At 32.4% G+C, this 24,819-nt stretch overlaps 1 protein-coding gene across 1 annotated transcript in view; it reads right to left on the bottom strand.

Annotated features, from left to right (window-relative positions):
- Positions 1-24,819, bottom strand: part of LOC110996863 (serine/threonine-protein kinase NLK-like) — a 109,460-nt gene that overhangs the window by 22,958 nt on the left and 61,683 nt on the right. The window contains 2 exon segments of the mRNA XM_022264734.2: positions 22,814-22,869; positions 23,945-24,074. Of these exon segments, the coding sequence (XP_022120426.1) occupies positions 22,814-22,869; positions 23,945-24,074 (186 nt within the window).

Raw genomic sequence — 24,819 nt, 5'->3', positions numbered from 1 at the left:
CAAAACTAAAATAAGGTTCAATATAGCATGGCATATACAATACGAAAATGTAGCGTTTCATACGAACCGAACACGAAACGAAATACGAAAAAAATTAATAAAGAAGTGTATTAAACGCTTGGCCCGATACTGTAATTTTTTAAATAAAAACAGCCGTATTCAAAGTGGTTCATAATACATAAATAAAAACCCAGACCGCATGGGTGTCTTATGTATCCGCGATGTTAATAACTACAGATTTCCAAGACTGATAATAGATATTGCGATTGAGAAAGGTTTAAATGTAAAAATCTTTTAAGTTTTATGTAAATTAAGTTAAATATAACGAGTATCGTTCAAGAGGTCGCAAAAAACTTGCCAAAGAACGGGAAAACCACGCAGGCAAAACAAAAATATTACAATTTAACGTCTCAATGTAATACCCGATTACTTACGAATACATTTGCTGAGATTTTTTTAAATACTTCGTAATCGTCCTACACAAACTTTAACTCAACTCCTATATTTATGAAACACTTAAAATAAATCAAATTTCTTTATTACATTCGTCAGGCGATAAGCACCTACTTAACGAATTTGAATTCGTTGAAATTCAAGTAGCTAAGATTCTCGATAATACAAAGTGGTCTGGAGCCCCAAATTTTAGAAATTGAAAGAGTCCTCTGCCCTTTCGCTTAAAAATAAACCGAAACTAAATTTTTAATACGGCGGTAATTATTTTCTAGGACTCTGCAGTGCGGTATTTAAAACCTGTGCGTTAATGAGCGTTATTTTGTATCGATCCGTTTACGTACACAAACGTAACGGGAGACCCTGGGGACGAGGACGTGTAGATATGGAATGTTCCATGACAGTATAGATTATAATTTATATGTAGGAATATAATACACTATTGGTACATATAATATATCGCTCCGCTCGTAAGAATGTGCAAATATTATAATGCTGTGTGTGCTGAGGTTGATATTTTTCACAATAATATTTGTAAATTTAAAAAGATAGTTCATAGTAAATACTTGTAACCTTAATTACTAATTTAATTGATTAATGTATATGTATATACATGTGTGTGTGTGCATGTATATATATATTTTTTCCTTTATTTTTTATTTTTTTGTCATTCGGTTTGATATGTGTATGTTGTTTAGTATGTAATAATTTTATGTATGTAGTCAGTCTGTTTTCTGTTTTTGTACCTTAATGTGAAAATAAAATAAAATAAATAAAATTATTTTTCATGTATCCTGTATCAGTTTAGTATGTTTGTTTCTTAATAACTATATGTAACATGTATTTTTGCACTTCTTGCCTACCTTATGTAAAATGTATTTAGTATATTTTTTCTATCGTTTCACATAGCGGTTGCCTGGAAGAGATCGCTCGAAAGCGGCAAGGCCGCCAGTTTGCCCTCTTTTCATTTAATTGTATTCAATTTTTATATTGTAATGCAACTAAGTGTTAATAAATAAATAATTATTTATATGAATGTGTGCTGAGACGTACACCTAAGTTAAGTGTTTCTGAAGAAAAAAAAAACACATAACATCTAAGTAATTTTATGTGTTACTTAAGTATGGTAGAATGATATCCGAAATTGCCAAATGTAAACCACACCACACCAATTAGATACGCATAATTGTAATATACGTTTTTCTGTAGTTTTAGTAAAAATATCAAATTATTAAGAAGGATAAATAGCACAAAATTTGAGTTACTAAACGACTTGATTATACTTATTTAAAAATGATCCTATCAGCTTCGTTTAAGTTACGTGGTTTCCTTGGGGGAAAATAAAAATGGCGCGACACGGGCCAGATCCCCTCGGTACTATACTGAGGACCAAGACGCGTCAAGAGTCTATTGTCACAAAGGCTATCTATTGTCTATATTCTTTTGTCTGTAAGTCTTATCTATGGTACTTTCGCCGAATTTTTAACCCCAAACGAAAAACATATATTACGTCGTATCGGTTTTGGTTCTTTCATAGTCAAAAAATATCCCTTGTCATCTCTCGATTTTTTAACAGCCGGAGTCCGAACCTACTACCTCAGTGATGAGAGTTACGCTAAATCCAATAATACTGCTCAATAGCGATATATGAGCAATAGTGAAATAAAATATTTAGGTCCTGTTTCGCAATGTATGGATAAAGTGCCAAATAAGCAATTTATTTCTTATTGGATATAGGATAAACAGTATTTTTGCGTTTCACAACTGTCAGATAGCGCTTTTCGTCATAAAACGCGAAGTATCTTATTCGGAACTTTTATCTTTCAAATAATTTATGCGTTGCATAGCTATTTGGTACTTTATCCATACATTGTGAAACAGGCCCTTAGACTAGTATTTTCAAACCACAAATTATGTAAGCGACATCTGTTAAAATGACACTATGTTACGCGTTAATGAATATGTTAAATATATAGAAGCACCGAGACACTCTCAATGCCTTGAATGCGAGTTTGAAATGCAAATGTTACAACTACTCTCTGTTAATATATTATTATTGTAAATCTCCCGTGGCGTCGGACAAGGCACTCGCTTTAATAATTTACTAATGTGTCCATATCGAAATAACCGCACGATTAACTTCGAGCTGTGCATAATTCAAGGGGTTTACGATTTACATCTCAATGAACTACATAGAACATCCTTGTGTAACCTAGGTCTTAGACTTTCAGGATACAAATTAAACCGTTTTAAAACTAATACAGGCCAACGCTTTCAAATGCAGCACTTATTCATTTATTTCTGTCATAAGCTTTAGTTAAAAGGAAAATTAAGTTTGATGGAAGAATGTATATGTTCATAATAATGCTAGACGGTAGTAACTGGAGCCACCAGACCGGTGACAGATGTTTTGTAAGGCCTTTACATCATATGGGGTCTTTGTACTAAACTAAAAAATATAATTTATATAAATTCAGTAAGTAATTAAAACATAAAAAATATTATTAAAACTTTACATTAATTAAAGTAATATAAATAATATAGACTTATATTATAATGTTTTTTTTAATAATACCAAAAAATTTAACAATGAGAGTATGAAGTTTGTTTGCCCAAGAAATATAGAAAAATATGGAAAACCAGAAGTGTGGAGAAAAATTATGAAACTGACAGAACAAATAGGGTAAAAGTTTGGCAAACGAATGTTGCGTCGTAAATGTTTACTGTGGCATATTTCAGTATTTAACCCTTATCCAAGTTTATTGTATACATAAAAATAAAACTGAAACATATTTTCTGTTATTATTTAAAAGCAAAGTTGCCCTAAACTAGAGGCTAACTTTTGCTACTCTGAGGCCAAAACCCATTTGGGGTTATAGGCGAAAATTTATTATTATTCAAAGCATCAGAGGAAGTAATTACTAAAGAACGTAAAAGAAAAAAAATATTAAACAAAATTTAATGAAAAGCAACTGGCGGCCTTATCCCTTTCGAGCGATTTCTTCCAGACAACCACTGAAACCAGAAAGTTTTTTGTTCCAGAAAACACAAATATATATAATAACGTAGTCTTTACCTTCATAAACATTATTACTACTGTATATAAACTATGCCTATATATACTTACAGGCTTTAAGTGGTAATCGTAAAATAATAGATATAATATCAGGTTTTACGATTTACGTAAATAAAAGCTGTCCCTAATGCAGGGGTGAAACGCAACAATGATTCGCAAGAAATGGCATCCAGAAGGGAGAGGGCACAGTCAGACAGTTCAACAAAACTATTTCTAGTTCAATCGTATGACTAAATGACATGAAATGTATTAAATCACCCACACCTTACGCGCATAATATCTGTGTATTTAGGTTTTGATTTAAAAAAAAAATTATAAGTCATGTAAGCTGTACAACTTTTCTAAATAATTATTAGGTTTCATAATTAACTGATTCCGGGGCCCTAAGCTTCATGCAATATTCATACACTTCTCCAAAAGCCTTATCCATTAAAGTTGGTAAACGTTTATTAAATAAACAGTAGCTCTGCTTTGAGGCACAGTATAAATGCTTAAAACTTTATTTATATGATAATAAATACATGTCATACATAAATAACCAACGGACTTAAGTATTTGTCAAATTCATGGCAGTCGGTTAGTCCAAATACTTCAAACTCTGGGTTCAAACGCAGGGGATGCACCCTCATGGCACTATTTACAGAGGAACCCACATCCCTTTGACCCCAACAAATACAATGGAGCTGAAACTGCTTCGTAACGCAATTGTTTCGACTACTTCGACTAAATTTGAAATTACTTCAACTGTAAACATTTGTGACTAAGACAAAACCACCATATACATAACCGGAAGTTTAAACTCGAACTTTGATTCGAATTCCAAATTCAAAATACTGTAATTACTTATAATTATATTAATATATATATATTTTATATATAAATCTCCTGTCCTCCTTAATTAAATTGGCACACCGTGAGCAGTCTGGGCAAACTTAAGAGAAAGGATAGCTTAAATCTTTAATTATAATCGCTATTTTATTTTATTGCAAATTATTTGTCTATTGACGGTCACAATTATCCGTTAACTCCAAAAGATGGATTGAGTAAGTATTCAATCGATGGCACTGCTATGGTAAACCGACAAACGTGTCATATAAGCTACAATTCAATATCATGATTACCACATGTTATTGAGGCTAAAGTATAAATTAAATTTATTTTGTGAAACGAAGTTCGCGGGGGCAGCTAGTTAATTCATAAAATCGTATAATTTCAACAACTACTAGTCGTCAAGTTGGATCAAGTGTTTCGAGTAATGTATGTATTAGTTGCGTCCTTGTTGCGTTAATCACCAAGCCTCTTAAAAACCGTGCTGTGATTACATTAACTTTGACATTTCTATAATGGCAATAAAACTTTGCTGTATATTTTATATGACGCATACACACTTTTGTTTACCGGCGACCGGAGGATGTAACGACCGGAAACTGTGCGGGCGCAGCTGTTCGAGCACGTCAACAAATATCTGTCTGGTATCACTTGTTCCTGGATTCCATGACCCATGACAATTTTAATGCGCAACGCTGCGTATGTCAGCTGACATTTTTTTTATATCTTACTAGCTTTTAGTCAGCTATTACTGCAGCAGCATTTGAATCTAAAGTCGATTCGAGAACTCAAGAAATTGGAAAGCACAAAATAGTTTTGTACCATACTCTTAAAAATAAAAAAATACATCTAAATAAATATGAGCACGAAATAACCTTATCTGAATGTCATTAACAGTCTCTTATCAGTCAGACCCATATGTAACCGATAAGTTGTTGGGATTTGAACCCAAAACTTTGTGCCACTGATATATTTACGATAGTTATAAATAAAATATTGAAAGAAAGAACAACAGACTCAATATTAACGAAGATAAAAATAGATATTTAATGCGCAGTGTTACTTACTGGTATTTTTATATTGTAAATGAGACGATAAATAATTTCAGCACGAATGTGCCTTATAAGCCAGGATTAAATGTTTTCATATTTATTTACAAGAGACGCCACAATAAACGCAAATCTTTAGACTAAGAGAATATTTATAAGAATTTTAAAACACTATTTTAAAGTCAGGAGCAACCCGGAAGAACACTCCACAAAAAATATAAAAACAAAGCGATTCAAGGAACCGCATTATATACTTTATATTTGTAAGAACTTCCAAAACGGAAACTTCACAACTCGTAACTTCACATAAATTCAAAGCTCTTTGTGAAGACCGGATCCTCGGCTGATGACTGGAGTTCGCTTAAACTCAATTTAAACCAATTCTGTATGACTCAATTTGTAACTAATAATGGATATGATGTGTTCAAACTAAATAAAAACCAAGTTGACATCCCTTAATTTTATTAATAGAATTTCAATTGGATGAAAAAGTCAGAAATGTTCTTTCAACAGACATTAATTCGGTAATTCCATTTCAAGTACCCCCAATTTCTTATTACTAATTGAAATATCTAGGACAGGATTAATATTTTAATTATTTAAAAATTATTACCATTAGTATGATTTAAGACAGGTATTATTTCTCATTATGAATCTTTATTTAACACTTTGCGAGAATGTTCAACATTTTATTCGGAATTTAATTGTAATTTATATTATTAACATATAACATTGAATAAATGAATGACACTAAAATTTAAATAGCTTTACGCTAGCTAAATAAGGCTTTAGAACCTTCCTTCTCCAATTTAGAAGCCTTCTTCTGTTTTACTCTCGTCTCACTTAACTGATTTCATTCGAGACAAGACTAGGTAGGTATATTTGAATATAAAAATTTCATATGAATCTACAAAACATGATATTTTTTAGAGTAACTCTGTCTTTTATACCATAATTGTGAACGTGAATTGGGTACCGAAAGTATAAAACGTGACATTGATGGATCAAAGGTACCATTCATATTTAGACGTTCTTGAGGTAAACGTTCTGGAAAGTTTATAATGTTTAACGGATGAAAGCCCAAGTATTTAGATTAATAATTCTATTTTAAAATTTATTAGGGCAAAAAGTAATCAGTATACAGCATGTTAATTAGGCTTTGTCGCTGTCAATGATCTTGTATGTAATTCTATTTAAATAAACAAATTTTAAAGGTTCTACAGAAAAGTAAGATGTCTGGTTCCAACGTTATTGAAAAATGTCTGTATAATCCCAAGACATAGATGAAGTCCTAAGCTCACTTAAAATTTCAAAAATGCCTTTCTTGCTGGACTACTTGCGATTAAATTTGTTGTCTGAATGTGAATAAGATGTATCTCCATTCAGTTACGAACAAAGCGGGACAGTGATGTATCATCGCAGCTACAGCGGTCAGAAGATGAGGATTTCGGGGACTAGAGAAATGTCGGGTCTTACGAGAGGCGAATTCACAATACGAATGGCTGTGTAACACTGAATTTATACCCAAAATCTATCTCAAACCTTTTCACGTCTATGTGTTGATTAAGTTAGTTTTAGTATTTTTACAATACAACTTTAACGAAAAATGAATTGCCTGCTTTGTTGTTTTTTGGTTTCTGTGTAATCTATGTATGCAGCTCATTTTAAGTGGTTTTTTTCGAATGAAGCCTGAGAACTTAAATGGTAGAGTACTAGTCAAAATCAGATTGCCCTTCGACAGGTAAGATTATATTTCCCAATAGATTTTTTCGTGAACTGTCTTTGTATTTTACCATACTCAGATACGTCCTAAAACAAAATCAAGCTCACCCTAGTAACGTTACTTTACTTTAAGGAAGCAATAATTACATTGCAAGTTAAGGTCTTTGATACTCAAGACAAGGAAAAGAAAAGCAGGGACGCCCAATGAGAAGATGGAAAGACGGAATTCCTACGACAATGGGAATTCTGTTTCTACTGATTTCTATATTAACAGTTGTGGAAGAAGCCAAAAATAATTTAATTTCTAAGTTTATTATTATGTCTGATAATTTTTAAAATCGTATATGCTATGTGTACGTACACTTGTTAAAAATACTGTTTTGCTATTAATAAAGCTTATTCATCAAATGGTTTATGTGACCGATGTCAGCAAGTACGACTGTTCCAAAGCAATAAATTAAAAGCTTTATCTCATTTAAAAATCACATTCGCTAATAATTTCTGAATACAATAGATTACATCGTATTAAATGTAATTACTTGGAAAATTATTTATTTCGAGGTATGTTAATTGGATCAATGTATTAAGGCTTACAAGAGGAAGCCCCAGAAACGTACATAGGCATGTGAAATAGTAATTAGTGGCTAATGAGTGATACAAATGAGTTTTGACGTAAGGCAGTGCGTGTAACTGACGCGGGCGGAAGTCTGAAATATAATGGGCACATGTTCTGCTATCGGCTATGTGATGTTTCGTATATTACATAATGTAATGTCTCTGATAATATTAAATCATACGCACAGAGTTTTCTAAACTCACTATCAATATTTAATTTACTATCTACGTAATTACGGCGACATATTACAAGTGAAAAAGTCGAAATGTGACGGTAGCTTGGCCTGCTGTAGAAATGTTCCTACCCTCCCTTTAGTTTAAATGTATAATTCCGGCTGAACTAATTACAAAGTACAGTATTTATATTTCAAATCTTGAGATGCACATATGTGTCTGTATCTCTTTTACATTTCGTTAGGTTTCTTAGTTTTAAATATAACTATTTTATCGGAATCCGCGGCATTAACTAAACGTACACCTACTTCGATACCTTCCAAATCTTTGTATAAGTAAAGAAATCAAAAATATTTTGTTACGTGATAACAAGTAATTAAGGGTGCGAATAAAATAAAAATACGAATACGCGTAGGCTTTCAGTTGGCAGGTTTCTTCGATAAGATCAATCAATGTCACACCAAGGAAAGGGATTGCTGATGTTCAACACGCGATATCAATCTACAAGTACCGTAATCGATACATTTATACTTTCATTGGGTGTGATAATGAGAACTACATACATCACTTCAGGGGGTTCGACGGCAAATCGAAAGGATTTTTTAAGACCATATAAAAACGCACACATCCACACACTCAAACATTACACATTCCCACAAACCACAACCAATAAATTATTAGTAAAATGTCTGGCTTAGTATATATATATTTATATATATATAAATATATTAATATTTAAAAAAAAACAGTGGATAAACTGTCAAGTAAAAATAAATAGGATAATTTTTAATTTAAATCATTATAGAAACTTTCTTTTTGTGCGCATTTAACCTTAGCTCAAACGGTGAAAGAAAACATCGCGAGAAAACCGGATTCCTTAGACTAGATTCCTGTGACAGGCCCATGAGGCTGATCTTGCCTATTAGATTGTCAAACGATCATTAAACAACCGAAATCTGTGACCAAAATGGTAGTAGCGCCACTGATTTATATTATACGACAGTAGATCAACAATAAATACTTTATTATATGTACCATCCACAAGGCAAGAATTTCCGACATAATTTTAAAAGCCGACGCGACGCACACCCCATAATTGCATTAACTGGAAAATAGGCGCCCAAAATAAATATCGATTCGCGAGACCAACCTTCATGCAATTAAAATAATGTTTGTTTTCTATATCGCCAATTACGCCATAGCAAACATAGTGAAATATATGAGCGTGATGAATAAAGTAGAGGGATTGCGGTCTACCGAGCTAAAATTTTATGTATATACTAGCGGATCCGACAGACGTTGTCCTGTCTACACGTCTTTAATTTCAAAATTTCAATTTTTAATAAGCCATTTTGATGAAAATTATTATTCAAATGTTATGACAATATCTAACGATCCAGCACATGGTCACACACGATATAACACAATGATAACAAAACTTTTTTTAAATTTCGGGACAGACTAAAATTAAAAATATATTATTTAAAATTTGACACTGCGATGGTAGCGCCGTCTGTCGGATCTAATGTAAAACATTCCAAAATCAACAACAACTAATAAATTGAAAATTAATTAAAAAAACAGATCCCCTTGAACACACACAAAAAATTTCGTCTAAATCGGTCCAGTCGTTTAGGAGGAGTTCAGTCACATACACACGCACACAAGAAATATATATATTAAGATGCATTAACGTAAATTATATATTCTACTATGAGGAACAAGTACAACTATCGCTAGTAATTATTCAATTAAAAACAAAAATGCCAGATGTATGAACACGATAAATTTCGTTAATTTCTTTTTTTCTAATAGGGGGCAAACGGGCAGGGCTCTCTTCTGATATTAAGTAATACATGGACTCTCATATTGCTAGCAGGCTCGCGTTGCGTTGCAGTCTTTTATATATTGGTATGCTCTTTTCTTAAACGTCGAATAGGTTCGGAAAAATGTCAGTGGGTAGCTGGTTTAATATAGTGGTAAATAATTAGGGACGACATCAAGACCTACTTAACATACGGGAGTCAAAGAACATTCTATTTCACAACATCCGGATAAGTTCCAAATAAATAGCTAATTGGTACTTTATCCATACATTGTGAAACAGGCCCTTAGTCGTTTGAATCTTACTTAAAACACGTTGAGACATGCACATCAAACTCAGCGTCACAAAAATCAAATTACCCGCACTAGCGAAAATAATCTCGCAAAGCCCCTTTATCCCGAACAAGCCCAAAACGAGGCGCTCCTACGTCGTGTCTAATCAGTAAAACACTTAAAACGAATAACAATTGCTCCACAATTTTTCCATCCATCTAATAAATTATGAAGGAAAAGCCCACTGACTCCATCTACAAAGACGGCAACAAATTTCCGCCCCCGTCACTCCGACACTGAATTATCAGGATGCTAATCTAGACAATGGAAATTAAAAATATGACATTTCAACCCAACTTATACATAGTTTCTCCGAATAAGGAAGTAACTAGTCTTATAAATATTATGTATTATAGCACTTGGCATTATTTATTGTGTGTTACATAAAAATAAGTATTTTTAATACAGTTTTTAAAGTCTAAAAAAATCTAGGTTATGGGATTTAAAAAATAAATCAATGACTACAAAATTTTAAGGTCTAGATATCTAGTATCTCTTTCATGATCATTTGACAATCTAATTGGCAAGTTAGTCTTCTGTGCCTGACACACGCCATCCCCTTTTTGGGTCTGAGGTAAGCCGATTTCCTCGCGATGTTTTCCTTGACCGTTAGAGCGAATGTTAAATGCACACATAGAAAGAAACTCCATTGGAGCACAGCCAGGGATCGAACCTACGACCTCAGGGATAATTATTGCACGCTGAAGCCACTAGGACAACACTGATCAGGTTATGGGATTAAGTACATAGTACAAATTTTGTTTAGGTTAAGATTTACATAAACAATATGTAAAAAAAAATTTATCATAAATAGTTCTGTTTCCGGAACGTTCCCGATCATAAGTCGTTTGATCTTAATCACAGTTTTCTTCAGCGTGCTACATCGCGTTTTCAGTTTCTGTATGAAATTCGATTCGTTTATTATAACTGGCTGTGTATTTGTTTACGTCGCTTTACATAAATTATGTTTTCTAATCATACTTAAGAGAATTTTTGGTAAAAATCGAAATCTATAACATTGACGACGCCCAATTTTCATATATTTTATTCATTTTAAACAAGCTTTTTAACTCTTTAAACGAAAAATAATAAAAAACTGACTGTATCACAATTTTATAATTATCGGTTCTGTATTAAAAATTGTATACCGTCGAATCATGCTTTTCTCTATATGAAACTGTGTATATTTTTACAACTTACTCACTGATAATACTGAAAATTGCGAGCAAAGTTGTAATAATTCATACAAATGTGTCCCTAACGCATTGAGTAAGTCGTGAGAGCTGTATACGTTAATTTTGCAAATATCATTGCATTATGTTAATCTACATTCTCGCACATTGCATATATCTTTTGTTAAGAGAATTATACTATGGAAATAAAACTGCAAGATCTTTGGGTCAAGTTATAAATGTTTACATGGACTGTAACATTCGAGTTTAGAACAATTTTGAATTTAGAACCATGGAATTGGTGAATAATGGAAGTTGGAAACAAACGAAAGGCCTATGTACGATATAAGGACAGCCTACAAAACGGTAAATAGTATAATGTAATAAAAGACTATAAATCTTGTATTAATTACCCTTTGATTTTCAATATTTTAGTTTTTTTCCTTACCATGGTTGCTTGTTAGCGAAAAGGCCGCCCTTTGCACCCCTCATAATTTATATTATTTTAATATAACGAAGTTTAAATAAAAAAATAACGTAAATACAGCACTTATGTTTTAATAATTTAACCATATTCAGTTGACTGTGGCATCTTATAATAATTATAAAGAAACAGCCTGATGGTTTGGTATTTAAAACACTAAGTCCAGTAAAAACAAACCCATAACTTTTATAAACCGCACTAAACTTTTACTTTTAAGGAAGAAGCGCGCAGTTTTATAGTAAGCTTTAAGCTACTTTATATTGCATATAACAAGTATGAAAAATCCATGATAAAAGATATGCCATTTCAAGAGGAAAACCGTTCATATGGCCAATGCGTCAGTGCAATCACAGTAACAATCCTAGAACTTTATTGGTGGGAAAATATACTTTTTAGTACTTCATCGTGCCCTTTAGTCAGTGTATATTATTATATCCCAGAAGATGTTTTTAATTAAACAAAATCACCTACATCATGAGCACACCCCACATACACACCATCACGTACATACCCACACTTTTACACCATCACACAACACAACCAATTTAGGCTTAAATCAATAAATTAAATCACAATTAGTCAAATGTATTAAATACTTTTTGTTTGTTTGTTCCCTTTTATAAATCTTTTTGTTGTAAAATTTATCATGTATTCCATCTTTGGCTATATTCTCAGTGTATTTGTTTGTAATTATATATAATTTATGTTAGCTGTAGGAGTACTAAATAAATAAATAAACTATAAATAAGTTGTTCTACCAATAGAAATTCAAGACTATCAAACGGTCGATAAAATTGTGTATTTTCTAAGCTTCTATCAAAGTAAGGCGCCGAGAAGCCTTAGCCTGGTTGTGCCAAGCTACGCTAAGCCGCTTAGCAATGACAAACCAGTGTAATATGACGCAACATACTGACGAAAATTCATAAGAAATGTGCGTAAATTATTCAATTCCTCAATTCATCAGTAAAATCTAGTACTAATAAGAATCTCAGAATGAGAAAAGAAAAACCAATAAAAATGCTACATGCTAATATTATATACATTCTAGCTGACCTGGCAAACGTCGTTTTGCCATGTATATCATTTATAATAAAAAATACGGGTTGATCGTAGAGGTGTGAAAAGGGGGTACATGTATTTACAAATGCTGTACCATAAAAAATAAAAAATTTTTTTATCTAAAATTGAAAATAAATAAATTTAGGGGTGGATTACCCTTAACATTTAGGGGGATTAAAAATAGATGTGGTCCGATTCTCAGACCTACCCAATATGCACACAAAATTTCATGAGAATTGGGAAGCCGTTTCGGAGGAGTTTAAGCACAAACAATGCGAATATTAGCTGATTATATTACGTAAAGAAATCGAAAATAGTAGTTAAGTATAAGGACGTGTTGCTTTTTACCTGTTTGTGTATTAGATTGACAATAGATTGTGGAGACACAGATCCAAAAACCTGAGGCCCAGACCTAATAAGTGTCTTTTGACTACTTACTTATTGTCTCATACTCATTTATTGATGTAAAAATTTGAGAAACAATAAAAAAATATTTTTTTTTAATTTTATTTTTTATAAATATTGTTTATTAATAGAAAAATGAGGTCATTAACCCGTGATTACTCGAACCGATTTCAAGCATTTGTTCTGATACGTGAGTCGAAAACTAATACAATTAATCATTCAGATAATAACCATAACTCAACGATATTGAATCCTGACAAGCCCATTCAACCGGATGAATGTTTGGATTCCCATTTCATTAAATAATTGCGTCCGTATTTTATAATTTGCACAGCTGTTCCGGGGAAATTTTAAACAGATTCCGATAACTAAATCCTGATTATGTGGTCGCCGTTATACTGATTGTAATTTATTTAACTGTGTAAACGTTTCGATACTGTTTAATAATTCTCATATATCATGAAACTTCCCGTCTCCACTATTGTACAATTTTTTCTGTCTATTTTATAGACTATTCAATTTTCTGCACCCCCTAGGCACATGTTTTCTGTTTGTGTAAAAATCATTATTCTTAAGGAAATATTTCTACGAGGGTAGAGCCTAGCAGTGGTAACACGTAGAAGTTAACTAGGCACCTTGCCAAGTATTATTATCGTCAAATTAGGAGACAAGTTGATTTGTGCGTGTAGTACTAACATTTAAGCCGAGGCCGGTACTCATATGTTATAAATAAAGTCGTTAACAGCATATGCATAAACTGTAAAAAGCCTGCAAACTTCTCATTTCACTCAACAAACTGAACTAAATGCTAGTTCACAAAAACAAAGCACATCTGTCGGTAACTGCCTTTAGCAAAAAGCTGTAAACGATTTGTGGCAATGCCTGCCGAAACAGCGGTACACTTTTTCCGAATAAAAACTTGGATACTACACGGTTGGGCAATATTCAGTTATTGTTGTGCAATAATATTATTTATTACGATATAGTTGTTAAAATATTTATAAGCTGTCATAGAGAGCAGTGTTGGCCTCGTGGCTTCAGAGTGCGACTCTCAAACCCGAGGTCGTAGGTTCGATCCCCGGCTGTGCACCAATGGAGTTTCATTCTATGTGCGCATTCGTTCGAGCAAATGTTAGCTCGAACGGTGAAGGAAAACATCGTGAGGAAACCGACATGTTTTAGACCCTAAAATTCGACGGCGTGTCAGGCACTGGAGGCTGATCACCTACTTGACTATTAGATTTAAAAATGATCATCATATTCTAGATACAAATATTAAACTTAAAATGTATTGAATTTTATTCACCAGTAAGCCACGCAAAACCTTCTAAAATTGTGACGAACGCATTATACTCTGTTGAAACTAAATTTTTATTTTTGAATACTTTACCTAGATTTAGTTTAAGCAAGAGAGGAAAATTTAATTTAAACCTAACTCTAATCCTCAGAGACAAACGCGTAAGTAAAATTACAAGCTCAGCGTAGCATTCTAAGCTATTATCAAAATTAATTAAATCTCTCATGAGGATTTTCCCTCTAAACTATATATTTCTTTAATAAAGATTTCAATACAGTAAGTATTCGTCATCCTAACATCTATCTATAACAATGGTAAACAATGTTTCGCTAAATTTTAAAACAAAATCCAATTTACATCCCATTTATTTTTAGCGGACCTTAACTCGACTAAATTTTAAGTATTATTTTTAGCAATTTGTTTATTTTAGAGCAATGACAAAATGACAAATCTAACAGATGCAACAAACCCATCAGAAATGTTTTATAATAAAAAATACCTGTTCTCACATGGGAATATCTTATAATAGAAAAAAATCATAATAAAAATAATAAAAAAAGTGTTTATTCATTTTAAGTAGGTATATTTTCATTCCCAGGTGTAAGATAATAAAATAATTAAGAATTAAGTATGTTTGAATTTCATCATATGAATTTATTTTCAGATAGCAACAAATATGGATCGTCTAATAATAATTTATTAACCAAAAAATGTAAATCCCAACTGTTGGAAATTTACGGCTTCTTATAAGTTTTATGACTTTCTTTATGACTTGAGTAAATATTTACGACTTTCACAGATTTGGTCTTAGGACCTGACTCAAAATTTTCTTGCCACATGTAAAACTCAAAACTTATTACCTGTCATGACGTCGAAAGCCAAAGCAACCATCTTTTACATTTTGTATGTAAAAAATTTACAACAAAAATGAACCTTTTAATACATATACCTTTGTTTATTATATATATTATTATTATACGTATATGTTTTCGTCAAAGCAATAAATGCTTCATGTTTACGTTAGATGTGATTTTGTAGTTTTCGTATGGAGCAGTCTAGATATAAAATTATTACCATAGTGGAACTTTCTTATATGGTATTACTTTTGGAACTTTCAAACAGCTGTTACTAGGAGGAATCAAATGTATACGTATAAGAATCTATATACTTTGTATTGTTAATACGTGTTTTATCCAAAAACTGTATGCTATCAGTACAGAACTACTGGTTCTCTAGGACTCTTTATCAAAAAAGGCAAAAGACTGGAGACTGGAGACATAAAATATTTTAATTGGAAAGGAAAAACAAATACATAATAATAATTGAAGATCTTAATGGAACATACCTTGTATAAAGCTGAGCAAAAGTAAAATTTAAAATTCGAATCAATTAGTGCTCATGTTGAGTAAACACACTTGTGCCTTCGCAAATATTAACCGGCCATATTTAATTTCGTTGAGTGCAAGGCTCTATGCAAATGAGAAGGCGGATAAGTTTATCGGGTAAATGGATATAGGATGCGAATGTATCCAGTTAGATAATAAACTACTGAGTCACGTGTTATCTAATAAATAGAACACACTATAAGCGCTATGAGGATTTTAGTTTTTCATTAAATCATACTTTGTAGCGTACAAACTTTTGCTCATCATACATACAAAATCTTGTTGAGAAAAATAAAATCATATAACCTTGTTAATATATTATACTGGTCGACCCAAAATTAAATTACCTGAATCTGTATACTTGATTAATCTGTCGTTTCCGATTCGTAGAAATGGGTTCGTATGGATACGACTCCAGTACATTACGGTACACATTGAATTAATCCTGGTATACACACATTAAAAAGAGCAGTGTTGGCCTAGTGGCTTGAGTAACCTACTCTCATACCGGACGTAGTAAGTTTGAAGTCCAACTCGACCGTTCGTACGGTGATGGAAAATAAATAAATGTAGGTATGTGTCGGGCACAGACTACTTATAAAAACAATTGATCACGAAACAGATACGGAAATCTGAGCCTAAGATCTAAGAAGGTTGTACCGCCACAGCTTTTATTTTATACACCAATTGAATTAGCAAAATTTCAATATCTATTCATACCTTACACCTTACAAGTCTTAATCTTTACTTTTATTTGCATTCGTTACAAGCAGAAGTCTACGAGACTGTTTTGGTACTTAGGTTTTAGCAAAGCAAAAAATATTTCGGCATTGAATCACGGCGAGTAGCAGACTAATATTTTATGTGAACCCTTGGAGCAGACAAGGGGGTCTCCGGTAATTACGAAGGTAATGTATAGGGACCCAGACAACTATATTTTATGAAACGTATTACGTTTTTATTACCTTTCCTACCTAACAGTAATCTTTAGAAAAAACAATAGAGGCTTTATCTAAGGATTACTAAAATATATGCAAAATACCGCGGCACAACCCTTAACAGTCGATTTGTTTTAACAAATAATAAAGCATCAGAAACGGAATTAAATTGATTTATCAAATAAAACCTGTTTTTTTAACAAACAAGAACAATAACTTTGCGTATTGCAAAAGTGGTAGGTATACATGATATTTATAAATTAAATCATAACATTTAATTGAAGAGGTAAAATTCCTATATTTAAATGAACTCTGGTTAAGTTTTTGTCATCTATATTATATTTACTAATATAAAAATCCAATCAAAGTTCTTTCAAAGGTCAAACGTATCTAGGATACAAAATTTGAAATACACCAAACATAATAAACAAAATAATAACTCAAGAATAAACAACCATATTTTATTCCTCACATTATTCGATAATAAAACGTCTACGAAGTCTATAGAGAGCTTAGAAAGGCTTTTTCATTAAATTTCCCAAACAATATTAAGGTTTCTGCCAAAAGACTCGGGACAATACGTGTTGTTAATTTATATTTATCGTTAATGCCGTAATCGCTACCTTTTCTACACAATTTAAAAACAGAAAACGAAAGAAAACCGGAAGCAAATGGTAATTTAAAATTCGAATGTCAAACAAAACGTAAAATGTTATTCGACCTTTTTCTTGCCACTTTAATCGTGGATCTAATTAACATTTGAGCATCATATTCCATTGCTATTCACATAGGTACAACAGTGTAGCGCGGTCATAATAATGTTTATGGCGTATCATTAAGGCTCATTTACACGGGTCGCTGGAATAACTATAAACTATAAAGCTAAAGCAAGCACTTAGGTGGAACGTGTACCATAAACTTAATAAATATAATTCTGCTTTATAAATTAAATTACATAACCAAAATTGAAATCCACAAATATGTATTATTTGTAAATATTGTACAGAATGTAAACACATTGTCTATCAGCACCTCAGTTTCGCATGTTTAGTGCAGCAATAAATAATTATAATAAGTCTTTAATTTCGATACTATTTATATCTTCTTATTAATTCCAAAAGTATTACAGTTTATTGCCAGTTCTTCTCTTCCGTTCTACGCCCTTGATTTAAGAACTGGCGCTACTACTACTGGCTAGTAAATGTAAAATGTTACCTATATCAATAAATGATTTTTGTTTGTTTGTTTGTGCCATTAACAAAAAATCTAATAAATAAAGATTATTAATATTTGATACGTCATTCCAAAATCACTTAAATCTACGGCAAACGCAGACATCAATACATGAAACATCAAGCAGACACCATTAAAGCATTCGTTAAGTCATGGAGCCTGTCAATTATGACCTTTTCAACCTTAGATAAGTATGAATAGCCTTTAATAAACCAAAATTACGATTCAATCAGAATACATAAAATAATATTACATCAATTTCCAAGATTAAATCAAACAGAAATTACACGACGGCGACTCTTTAATCTAAAAACGACACGTAATTAACCGTGACACTGTGAAGTTATAACCCACGCCCACGATTCGCCTCCGCTAATTAGGAAACGCACGCGCAAGTGGAAAACAAAAGAGCACTCAGATTCTATTGATACAATTCCAGACAATGAAAACAAGAGCACGTGTCAACAAAGAAATAGCAACAAGTCACAATGACCAGGCGTCATTGCCCTGTCGACATTATGACATATACATTGTGTCAATCGAGATCATTTATCATGAATATGACACAGACGTCAAAGGCTTTGATATAACACAATCTTGACTTGTGCATAAATTTTTAAATATGCAAAACTCGAAATAATTTCATTTCAAGCATACAAAGACAACTACGCAGTGTCTAATATTAGCATAGCCGTGAAATAAGCGCATCGAGTGCACGCGAACAAAGAGATTTTAAAATAAAATATTGACGTCTTGAAGCGAACAGAGGGAAACTAAGAATGCCCATTCAACCCTAATAAAGGAATATTTCAAAGGAAAGAGCGCTCGATCATCGGTTCGCGAATCACGGCGCATTTTAATGCCAATCCAGCGTCCATCTTTGTTTCCGAGCTCTCGAAATCATAAAACGAGGATTCTAAGAAAATCCTTGATCAGCGATGAAGTGAGAGCCCTTGTTAATGGTTTCTAAAAATAAATCGTTATCTGAGTAGATCAAGAGCTGGCGATGTCACTTCAAAAAATTGTTTACAGGCATATAATTGTTTACAGACTGTGGCCGGGAAGACAGTAGGGTATTTTCTTGCCTTTGTTTGATTTAAACTTAGGTCTGGTGGACATGGCGTCACACAGAGCCCGGGCACCAACACATCCGGAAATATCTTCATGATCATTATTATTGGTTAACATATGGGAGTGTTTCAGAGTACAGATAGCTAAGTATGTCTTCTGCACGTGAAATCTAACACCGAATCTTAGCCTTGAGCAAAGAAATTGAACCGACATTAAGACAGTGAACATCTTATATATAAACCCAACAAACGTGTTTCGTATCTAAGGTTTCACTAAGAAACCTGACGTGACTAATTTTCGTCTGCTAATCACAAAGCAGCATTATCTACTTAGCCTTACTAATCAATACGAAGGCTCGAGTTCCTTCGTGATCTGAATTTATATATTAGTGCGAATACTCTTTCGAGGGAGCTGTAATTGGGCAACACTTGTTACATATTATGTTACGTATTCTTTAAGACAAACCCTTTAACCAATTTCTATTCATATGCCTCCTATAACTCCTATTTGTCAAAATCGAATACGCGAAATAAAAAAATACAATATGATATATTATATACATTAATTGATAGTGACGGCACAACAAATTAATAGATATTAGGAAATTACAGTTGTCATTTGTTTTAAACTAACAAAAAAATCCTCACCGCAGCAAGCTTTACATTGTGAAAATTCTTAAAAAGATGAAGAATATAAAAGTTTTCATCGTAGCAATAATTTTGCAAGCGCTTACTTATAAAACAATCTCTGGATAAATGGATGGAAAAATCAAATAACAGAAACAAATTTGACTTGTAAATTTAATTTTAAAAGTATGTCATTAAAGTGGCTTATTCTAATTATTACTGATTTTTACTTAACATGAAGGAAGCATGAGTAAATCATGAGAATGTTGTGGTGAATATTTCTATGTCAGATACATGAGGGGCTGCCACTATACTATATTCAGCGGAAGCACTTATTTCTATTTCGGTGCCGATGGGAAACTTCATCGGAATAAATTAAAAGGTGGTTTTAAAAATATATTGTCAATGTTACAAGAAAACTTGCATTATATTATTGATCGTACATTTATTTTATATCGGTATTTATAAGTGAGTCCACAAGGGGCTGTATAACCATTGATCATGATTTATAAGTGATAATAGTAAGTATTAATCTATAATCCATCGCAAAAGTTGCTTGTTGTTGCTAAGCGAGCTATGAAAAAAGTCCTCGGAAAACATATTTCTTTTCGAAACAGCCTATGGCGTAGTATAGTATAATGTTATATATATGTTGGTATGTACTAAAATGGTGATAATAAATTGAATAATTGTGACGGTTGCGTTTGAATCCAGCAAAGCTTTGTCATACCCATAAATTTCATTGTTTTTTCTGAAAAGTCGGAACAGTGTCATTGAATAATAAAAAGTTATACAAAAACGCGTCAAAATTTAGTAGAATTGTATTTTCCTGTATATGTATGCTTAGTTTTATTAGTATCTCACATTTTCCTCTTTCTTCATGTCCTATAACCCCTAGGTGGGGCAGAGGGCGTCCACATCTCACATTTTGAAGCCATGAATTTAATAAATGCATAAATTATTAAATTCCCTTTTTTAAATGAATTCAGCAAGAATTGCATTTTACTGTACCCATCGATGATGGTAATGTTAATAATTTTCTTTTTATTGAGTCATAACATGAGCCTTTATTGTAAAGAGGCAATAAATTATGCTCCTCGTTAATGTATCTTAAATAAAACACTCAGCGCGGAAAATGATTTGTTAGTCATCGCTTTGTACCCTGAAACTCTTATTAAAACAAAGAGATTTATTGCAAATCTTATTCTTATTCCATTGCACGAGAAACATGCCAAAATGCACTATGGTATTTCTGGTATATGCATATATATATACAATATCTTGCAACTTGTCATAAAATGCACAAAACTAACTCCAAGGACAGTTAAAATTATTTATTAATGCATAGTTGGTTCCATATATAAGACTTCTTTCAGTTCTTTATTCAGGTGCGATTTGATACCGGAAGTGAGTCGTATAAGAAAAAAAATGCCCAATAACATTGTAGCGAACGCATTCCTTTTTTGAATCCGTTAACATTTATTAAAACCTTTTTATTGCAAACAAAGAGCACAGGATATATGGATCACGAGTGGTTTTCCCAAATGAAAGTTAAAGGGAGACAATCGAAGGGCGACGATATTGAACAGCTGACGCCCTGCGCCTCAGGGAACATTGAAAAATGTGTTATAATTTATTTTATTATACTCGCTTTTATTTCGAATTTGCCAATGCGAGAGAGAAACATTTTAATACTATAAATGTTTCATTTGCTGTGAGGATGTAATATGTGTTGCTTAGTTAACGAAACTTTCTAGCCGTCCAACAAATTTTGGACGTTTGAACCCCATTTTAGAGAAATAATATAAAATTGTACAACAACTGTATAAATTGTTTAGTACTTAATGATTTTTGCTAATATTTACTAGTAATTTCGTATATTTTATCCTACTACATATTACAACGTTAACACTGGGTCGTTTAATAATAAAAAAAAAGATAGCAGCGAACCAAAAAAGAAATGTAATTAAAAAAACCAATACACACAAATCTATTCAATATACGTCGATATCGCTCGGATGAAAGTAATAAATCGCAATTCTGTCGAAAGTATGACGGCACGACGTGGCCAACTGAAAAATGACATGTAACTGCTGAAACGACGCGCGATCCCTCACCGTGAAATTGTAAATAAACGCTGACGATTTTTCAATGTTGCACCTATGCTTTTTTTAATCGCTTTTTATTTGGAGGTGACAGGTCGATCACTTTTATGCGTATCCGTTTCCGCATACATTCGAAATTCAAAATACAATAATTTTACAATATTCACTACATAATAGTATTTATAGCATACTTCGTAACACAAGGCTGTTCCGTGGGATTGTATAATAGTTAAATTATTAAATGTAAGTGTTATGTAGATGTCGCAATAAAGTAGTTAAATCAGAGAATGAATTAAATCTCTAGGCATTTAATTAAAAATCGATATTTAAAAGGAAGAGACTAGATGCCCACGACACAGGGGATCCTAGTGTATACGATATAAGGCAAAAATAAATAATGATATAATGATCCATTGATCACAAAGTTACTACAAATGAAGCTTAGTGTTAAAGATGTTCCCGATATAAAGGCACACATTGCGTCACCTTCTGAAAGTCATAAACCCATCCACGTGCATTGAATTGAATATTTCGAACAACAAAATTTTACCGTAGAATATTTTATTATCATTTTAGCAAGCATGAATATAAGTACGTACAAAAACATCAAACAATATTTTTTTACCCTTCGCTTGATGGACAGTTTTAATTATGTACCAAATTATAGTCGGACCCCACAAACATCCTCAGGTATGTTTATATGCTATTAAGATTTTTTCATTTGTTGATCAAAAGATATAGAACATATTACAAAGAATACCTAGGTAAATAAAATAATCGTAATCCCGAATGAATATGCTAAATCAATTTATATAATATATAAATAAATTTATATTTTAGCTACAGCATTTGTACCAGGATAACATAGGAGTTTAGGAGAAATACGGGTCTCGGCCCCTTACCGTTAGAGGTCAACGCACCAGTTAAACTTGAAACGACCTAGAATCTACGTATTATAAAAGGATACATTTCTTGGAAGAAGTCGAGACTTGGCGGCTGAAGGATGTCCAACGCCGAGAGTACCTGGAAGAATTAATTATAATAATAAATTATGCATAGTCTGATCGTTTATAAAAGGTGACATTCAACATACGACATTTATTTTTAATTATTATCTTATTCTGAGCTTATATAAATCGACCTACATGAAACCGGCTCCTTTGAGAATGTAAGTGCGTGCTACTATTTCACCATGCCCGCTGATTGAGGATAAATCTTTGTATTTTTTTTTCGTTAATATATATAATATATTGTATTATTATAGTTTATTACTTATAAATGTCATGTGGAAAATGGTGTAATGGTTGCAGCTCCTTACAAACATTTTATAAAACAAAGTTGGCGATTAAAAATAAAGGCGTGAGTTTATTGCCAGTTCTTCTCCTCCGTTCTACGCCCTTGATTAAGGAAATGGCAGTATAAAAATAGAAGCATTTGTATTTCTTTATTGACGTTCATAAGTGTACATTATTAAACCTAAATTAGTAAATGATTTGAATTTGAATTTCACGTTAATCAAAGATCATTACCATTTATCATCACTATCAAAAGGCCAACTTTCCGGTTCATTAATTCGATTAGGGACACAGTATTTCCTGATATATCCCACGCTCCCATTTCGCGTGGCACTGACAAGTACTTAGTGCAATTCCAATGTATTGGTGTGGGACATACGCACACAATCATCCAATTTTCGCGATGCAAATCCTGTTTGTTCGCGGCGACAAATGCAATACAACCGCAAACGATTCGATGATCGATAGAGTACATTTTGTATGGACAAATTGCGAAGCGGCAGCGTCATTATGTGATTATTAATACCACAAACATTGAAAAAAAATCAAACAAATTTGAACATTAAATTTAAATTGGTATTACATAAAATGGGTGGAAAATATAAGAATTTTTATCTCATCGGCGCATTAAAATAGTCTAGACTCCCTTAGTACTTAAAGCACAGATCTTTTCATGACACAATTTGACAGTAAGGTACGAATGACTACTTTTATTTAGGTGTAGAAAATTCATTTATAAAATTATTTTAATTTTTTTTTAGACTTTAAGCTTTTAGACAACTAATATAAAATTATATACATACGTTTCCATGTTTAAAGAAGCACAGCATTTTGAGCTCGCGGAAGACGCGCTTGGAGGAGACGAGCGACTGGAACACATTGGGCAGCTTCTTCAGGGCAACACGCCGCCCATCACGAGGGTCCGTCACCGCCCTGATGACAAATTTCATGTTAAATAAATTATATAATCTAATAATTAAATTAAATTTCATTCATTCTTATTTTAATTTAAATTAATGTTATACGTCACTTATATTTAATTAAAACTATGCAAGCTCTAGTAAAATTAAATGTACACATCTCTTTAATTTTACAAAAATATTTATAAGAATGGAAGCGGTACTTAGAGGAAGGCTGAATTGATTTAAAATACAGAAAATTCAACACACAAAGATAATGATATGATCTTTAACATAAACATTGTAATAGAATGCTATTATTATATTTCTGTGTCCGTCACATTCTGAACAAACAGTAACATATATTGCATGTAATAACTATGCTAAATGAGTGCTGGGATTTTTCTTGCGCATTTAACATTTGCTCGAACGGTGAAGGAAAACATCGTGAGGAAACCGACATATCTCAGACCCAAAAAGTCGACGGCGTGTGTCAGGCACTGGAGGCTGATCACCTACCTACTAGCCTATTAGATTTAAAAAATGATCATAAAACAGATTCAGAAATCTGAGGCTCAGACATTAAGGTTGTGGCGCTACTGATTATTATTATTAATTATGCTAAATGTATTAAAAAATCGGTTCCAGCTGAATTAATAGAAAAATATATAAAACGTTAAATTCTTTAGACACACATTCAAAGATATCCATTGAGCAGGTCTTATTTGGCCGATCGACAAAGACAGGAAATATTGTTCAGGTCAAGTGACCACAGCAGT

Source organism: Pieris rapae, chromosome 11, assembly GCF_905147795.1.
Source record: "Pieris rapae chromosome 11, ilPieRapa1.1, whole genome shotgun sequence".
Classification (NCBI taxonomy): domain Eukaryota; kingdom Metazoa; phylum Arthropoda; class Insecta; order Lepidoptera; family Pieridae; genus Pieris; species Pieris rapae.
The sequence above is the reverse complement of the archived record's forward strand: the minus strand, read 5'-3'. Positions and strand labels throughout refer to the sequence as shown.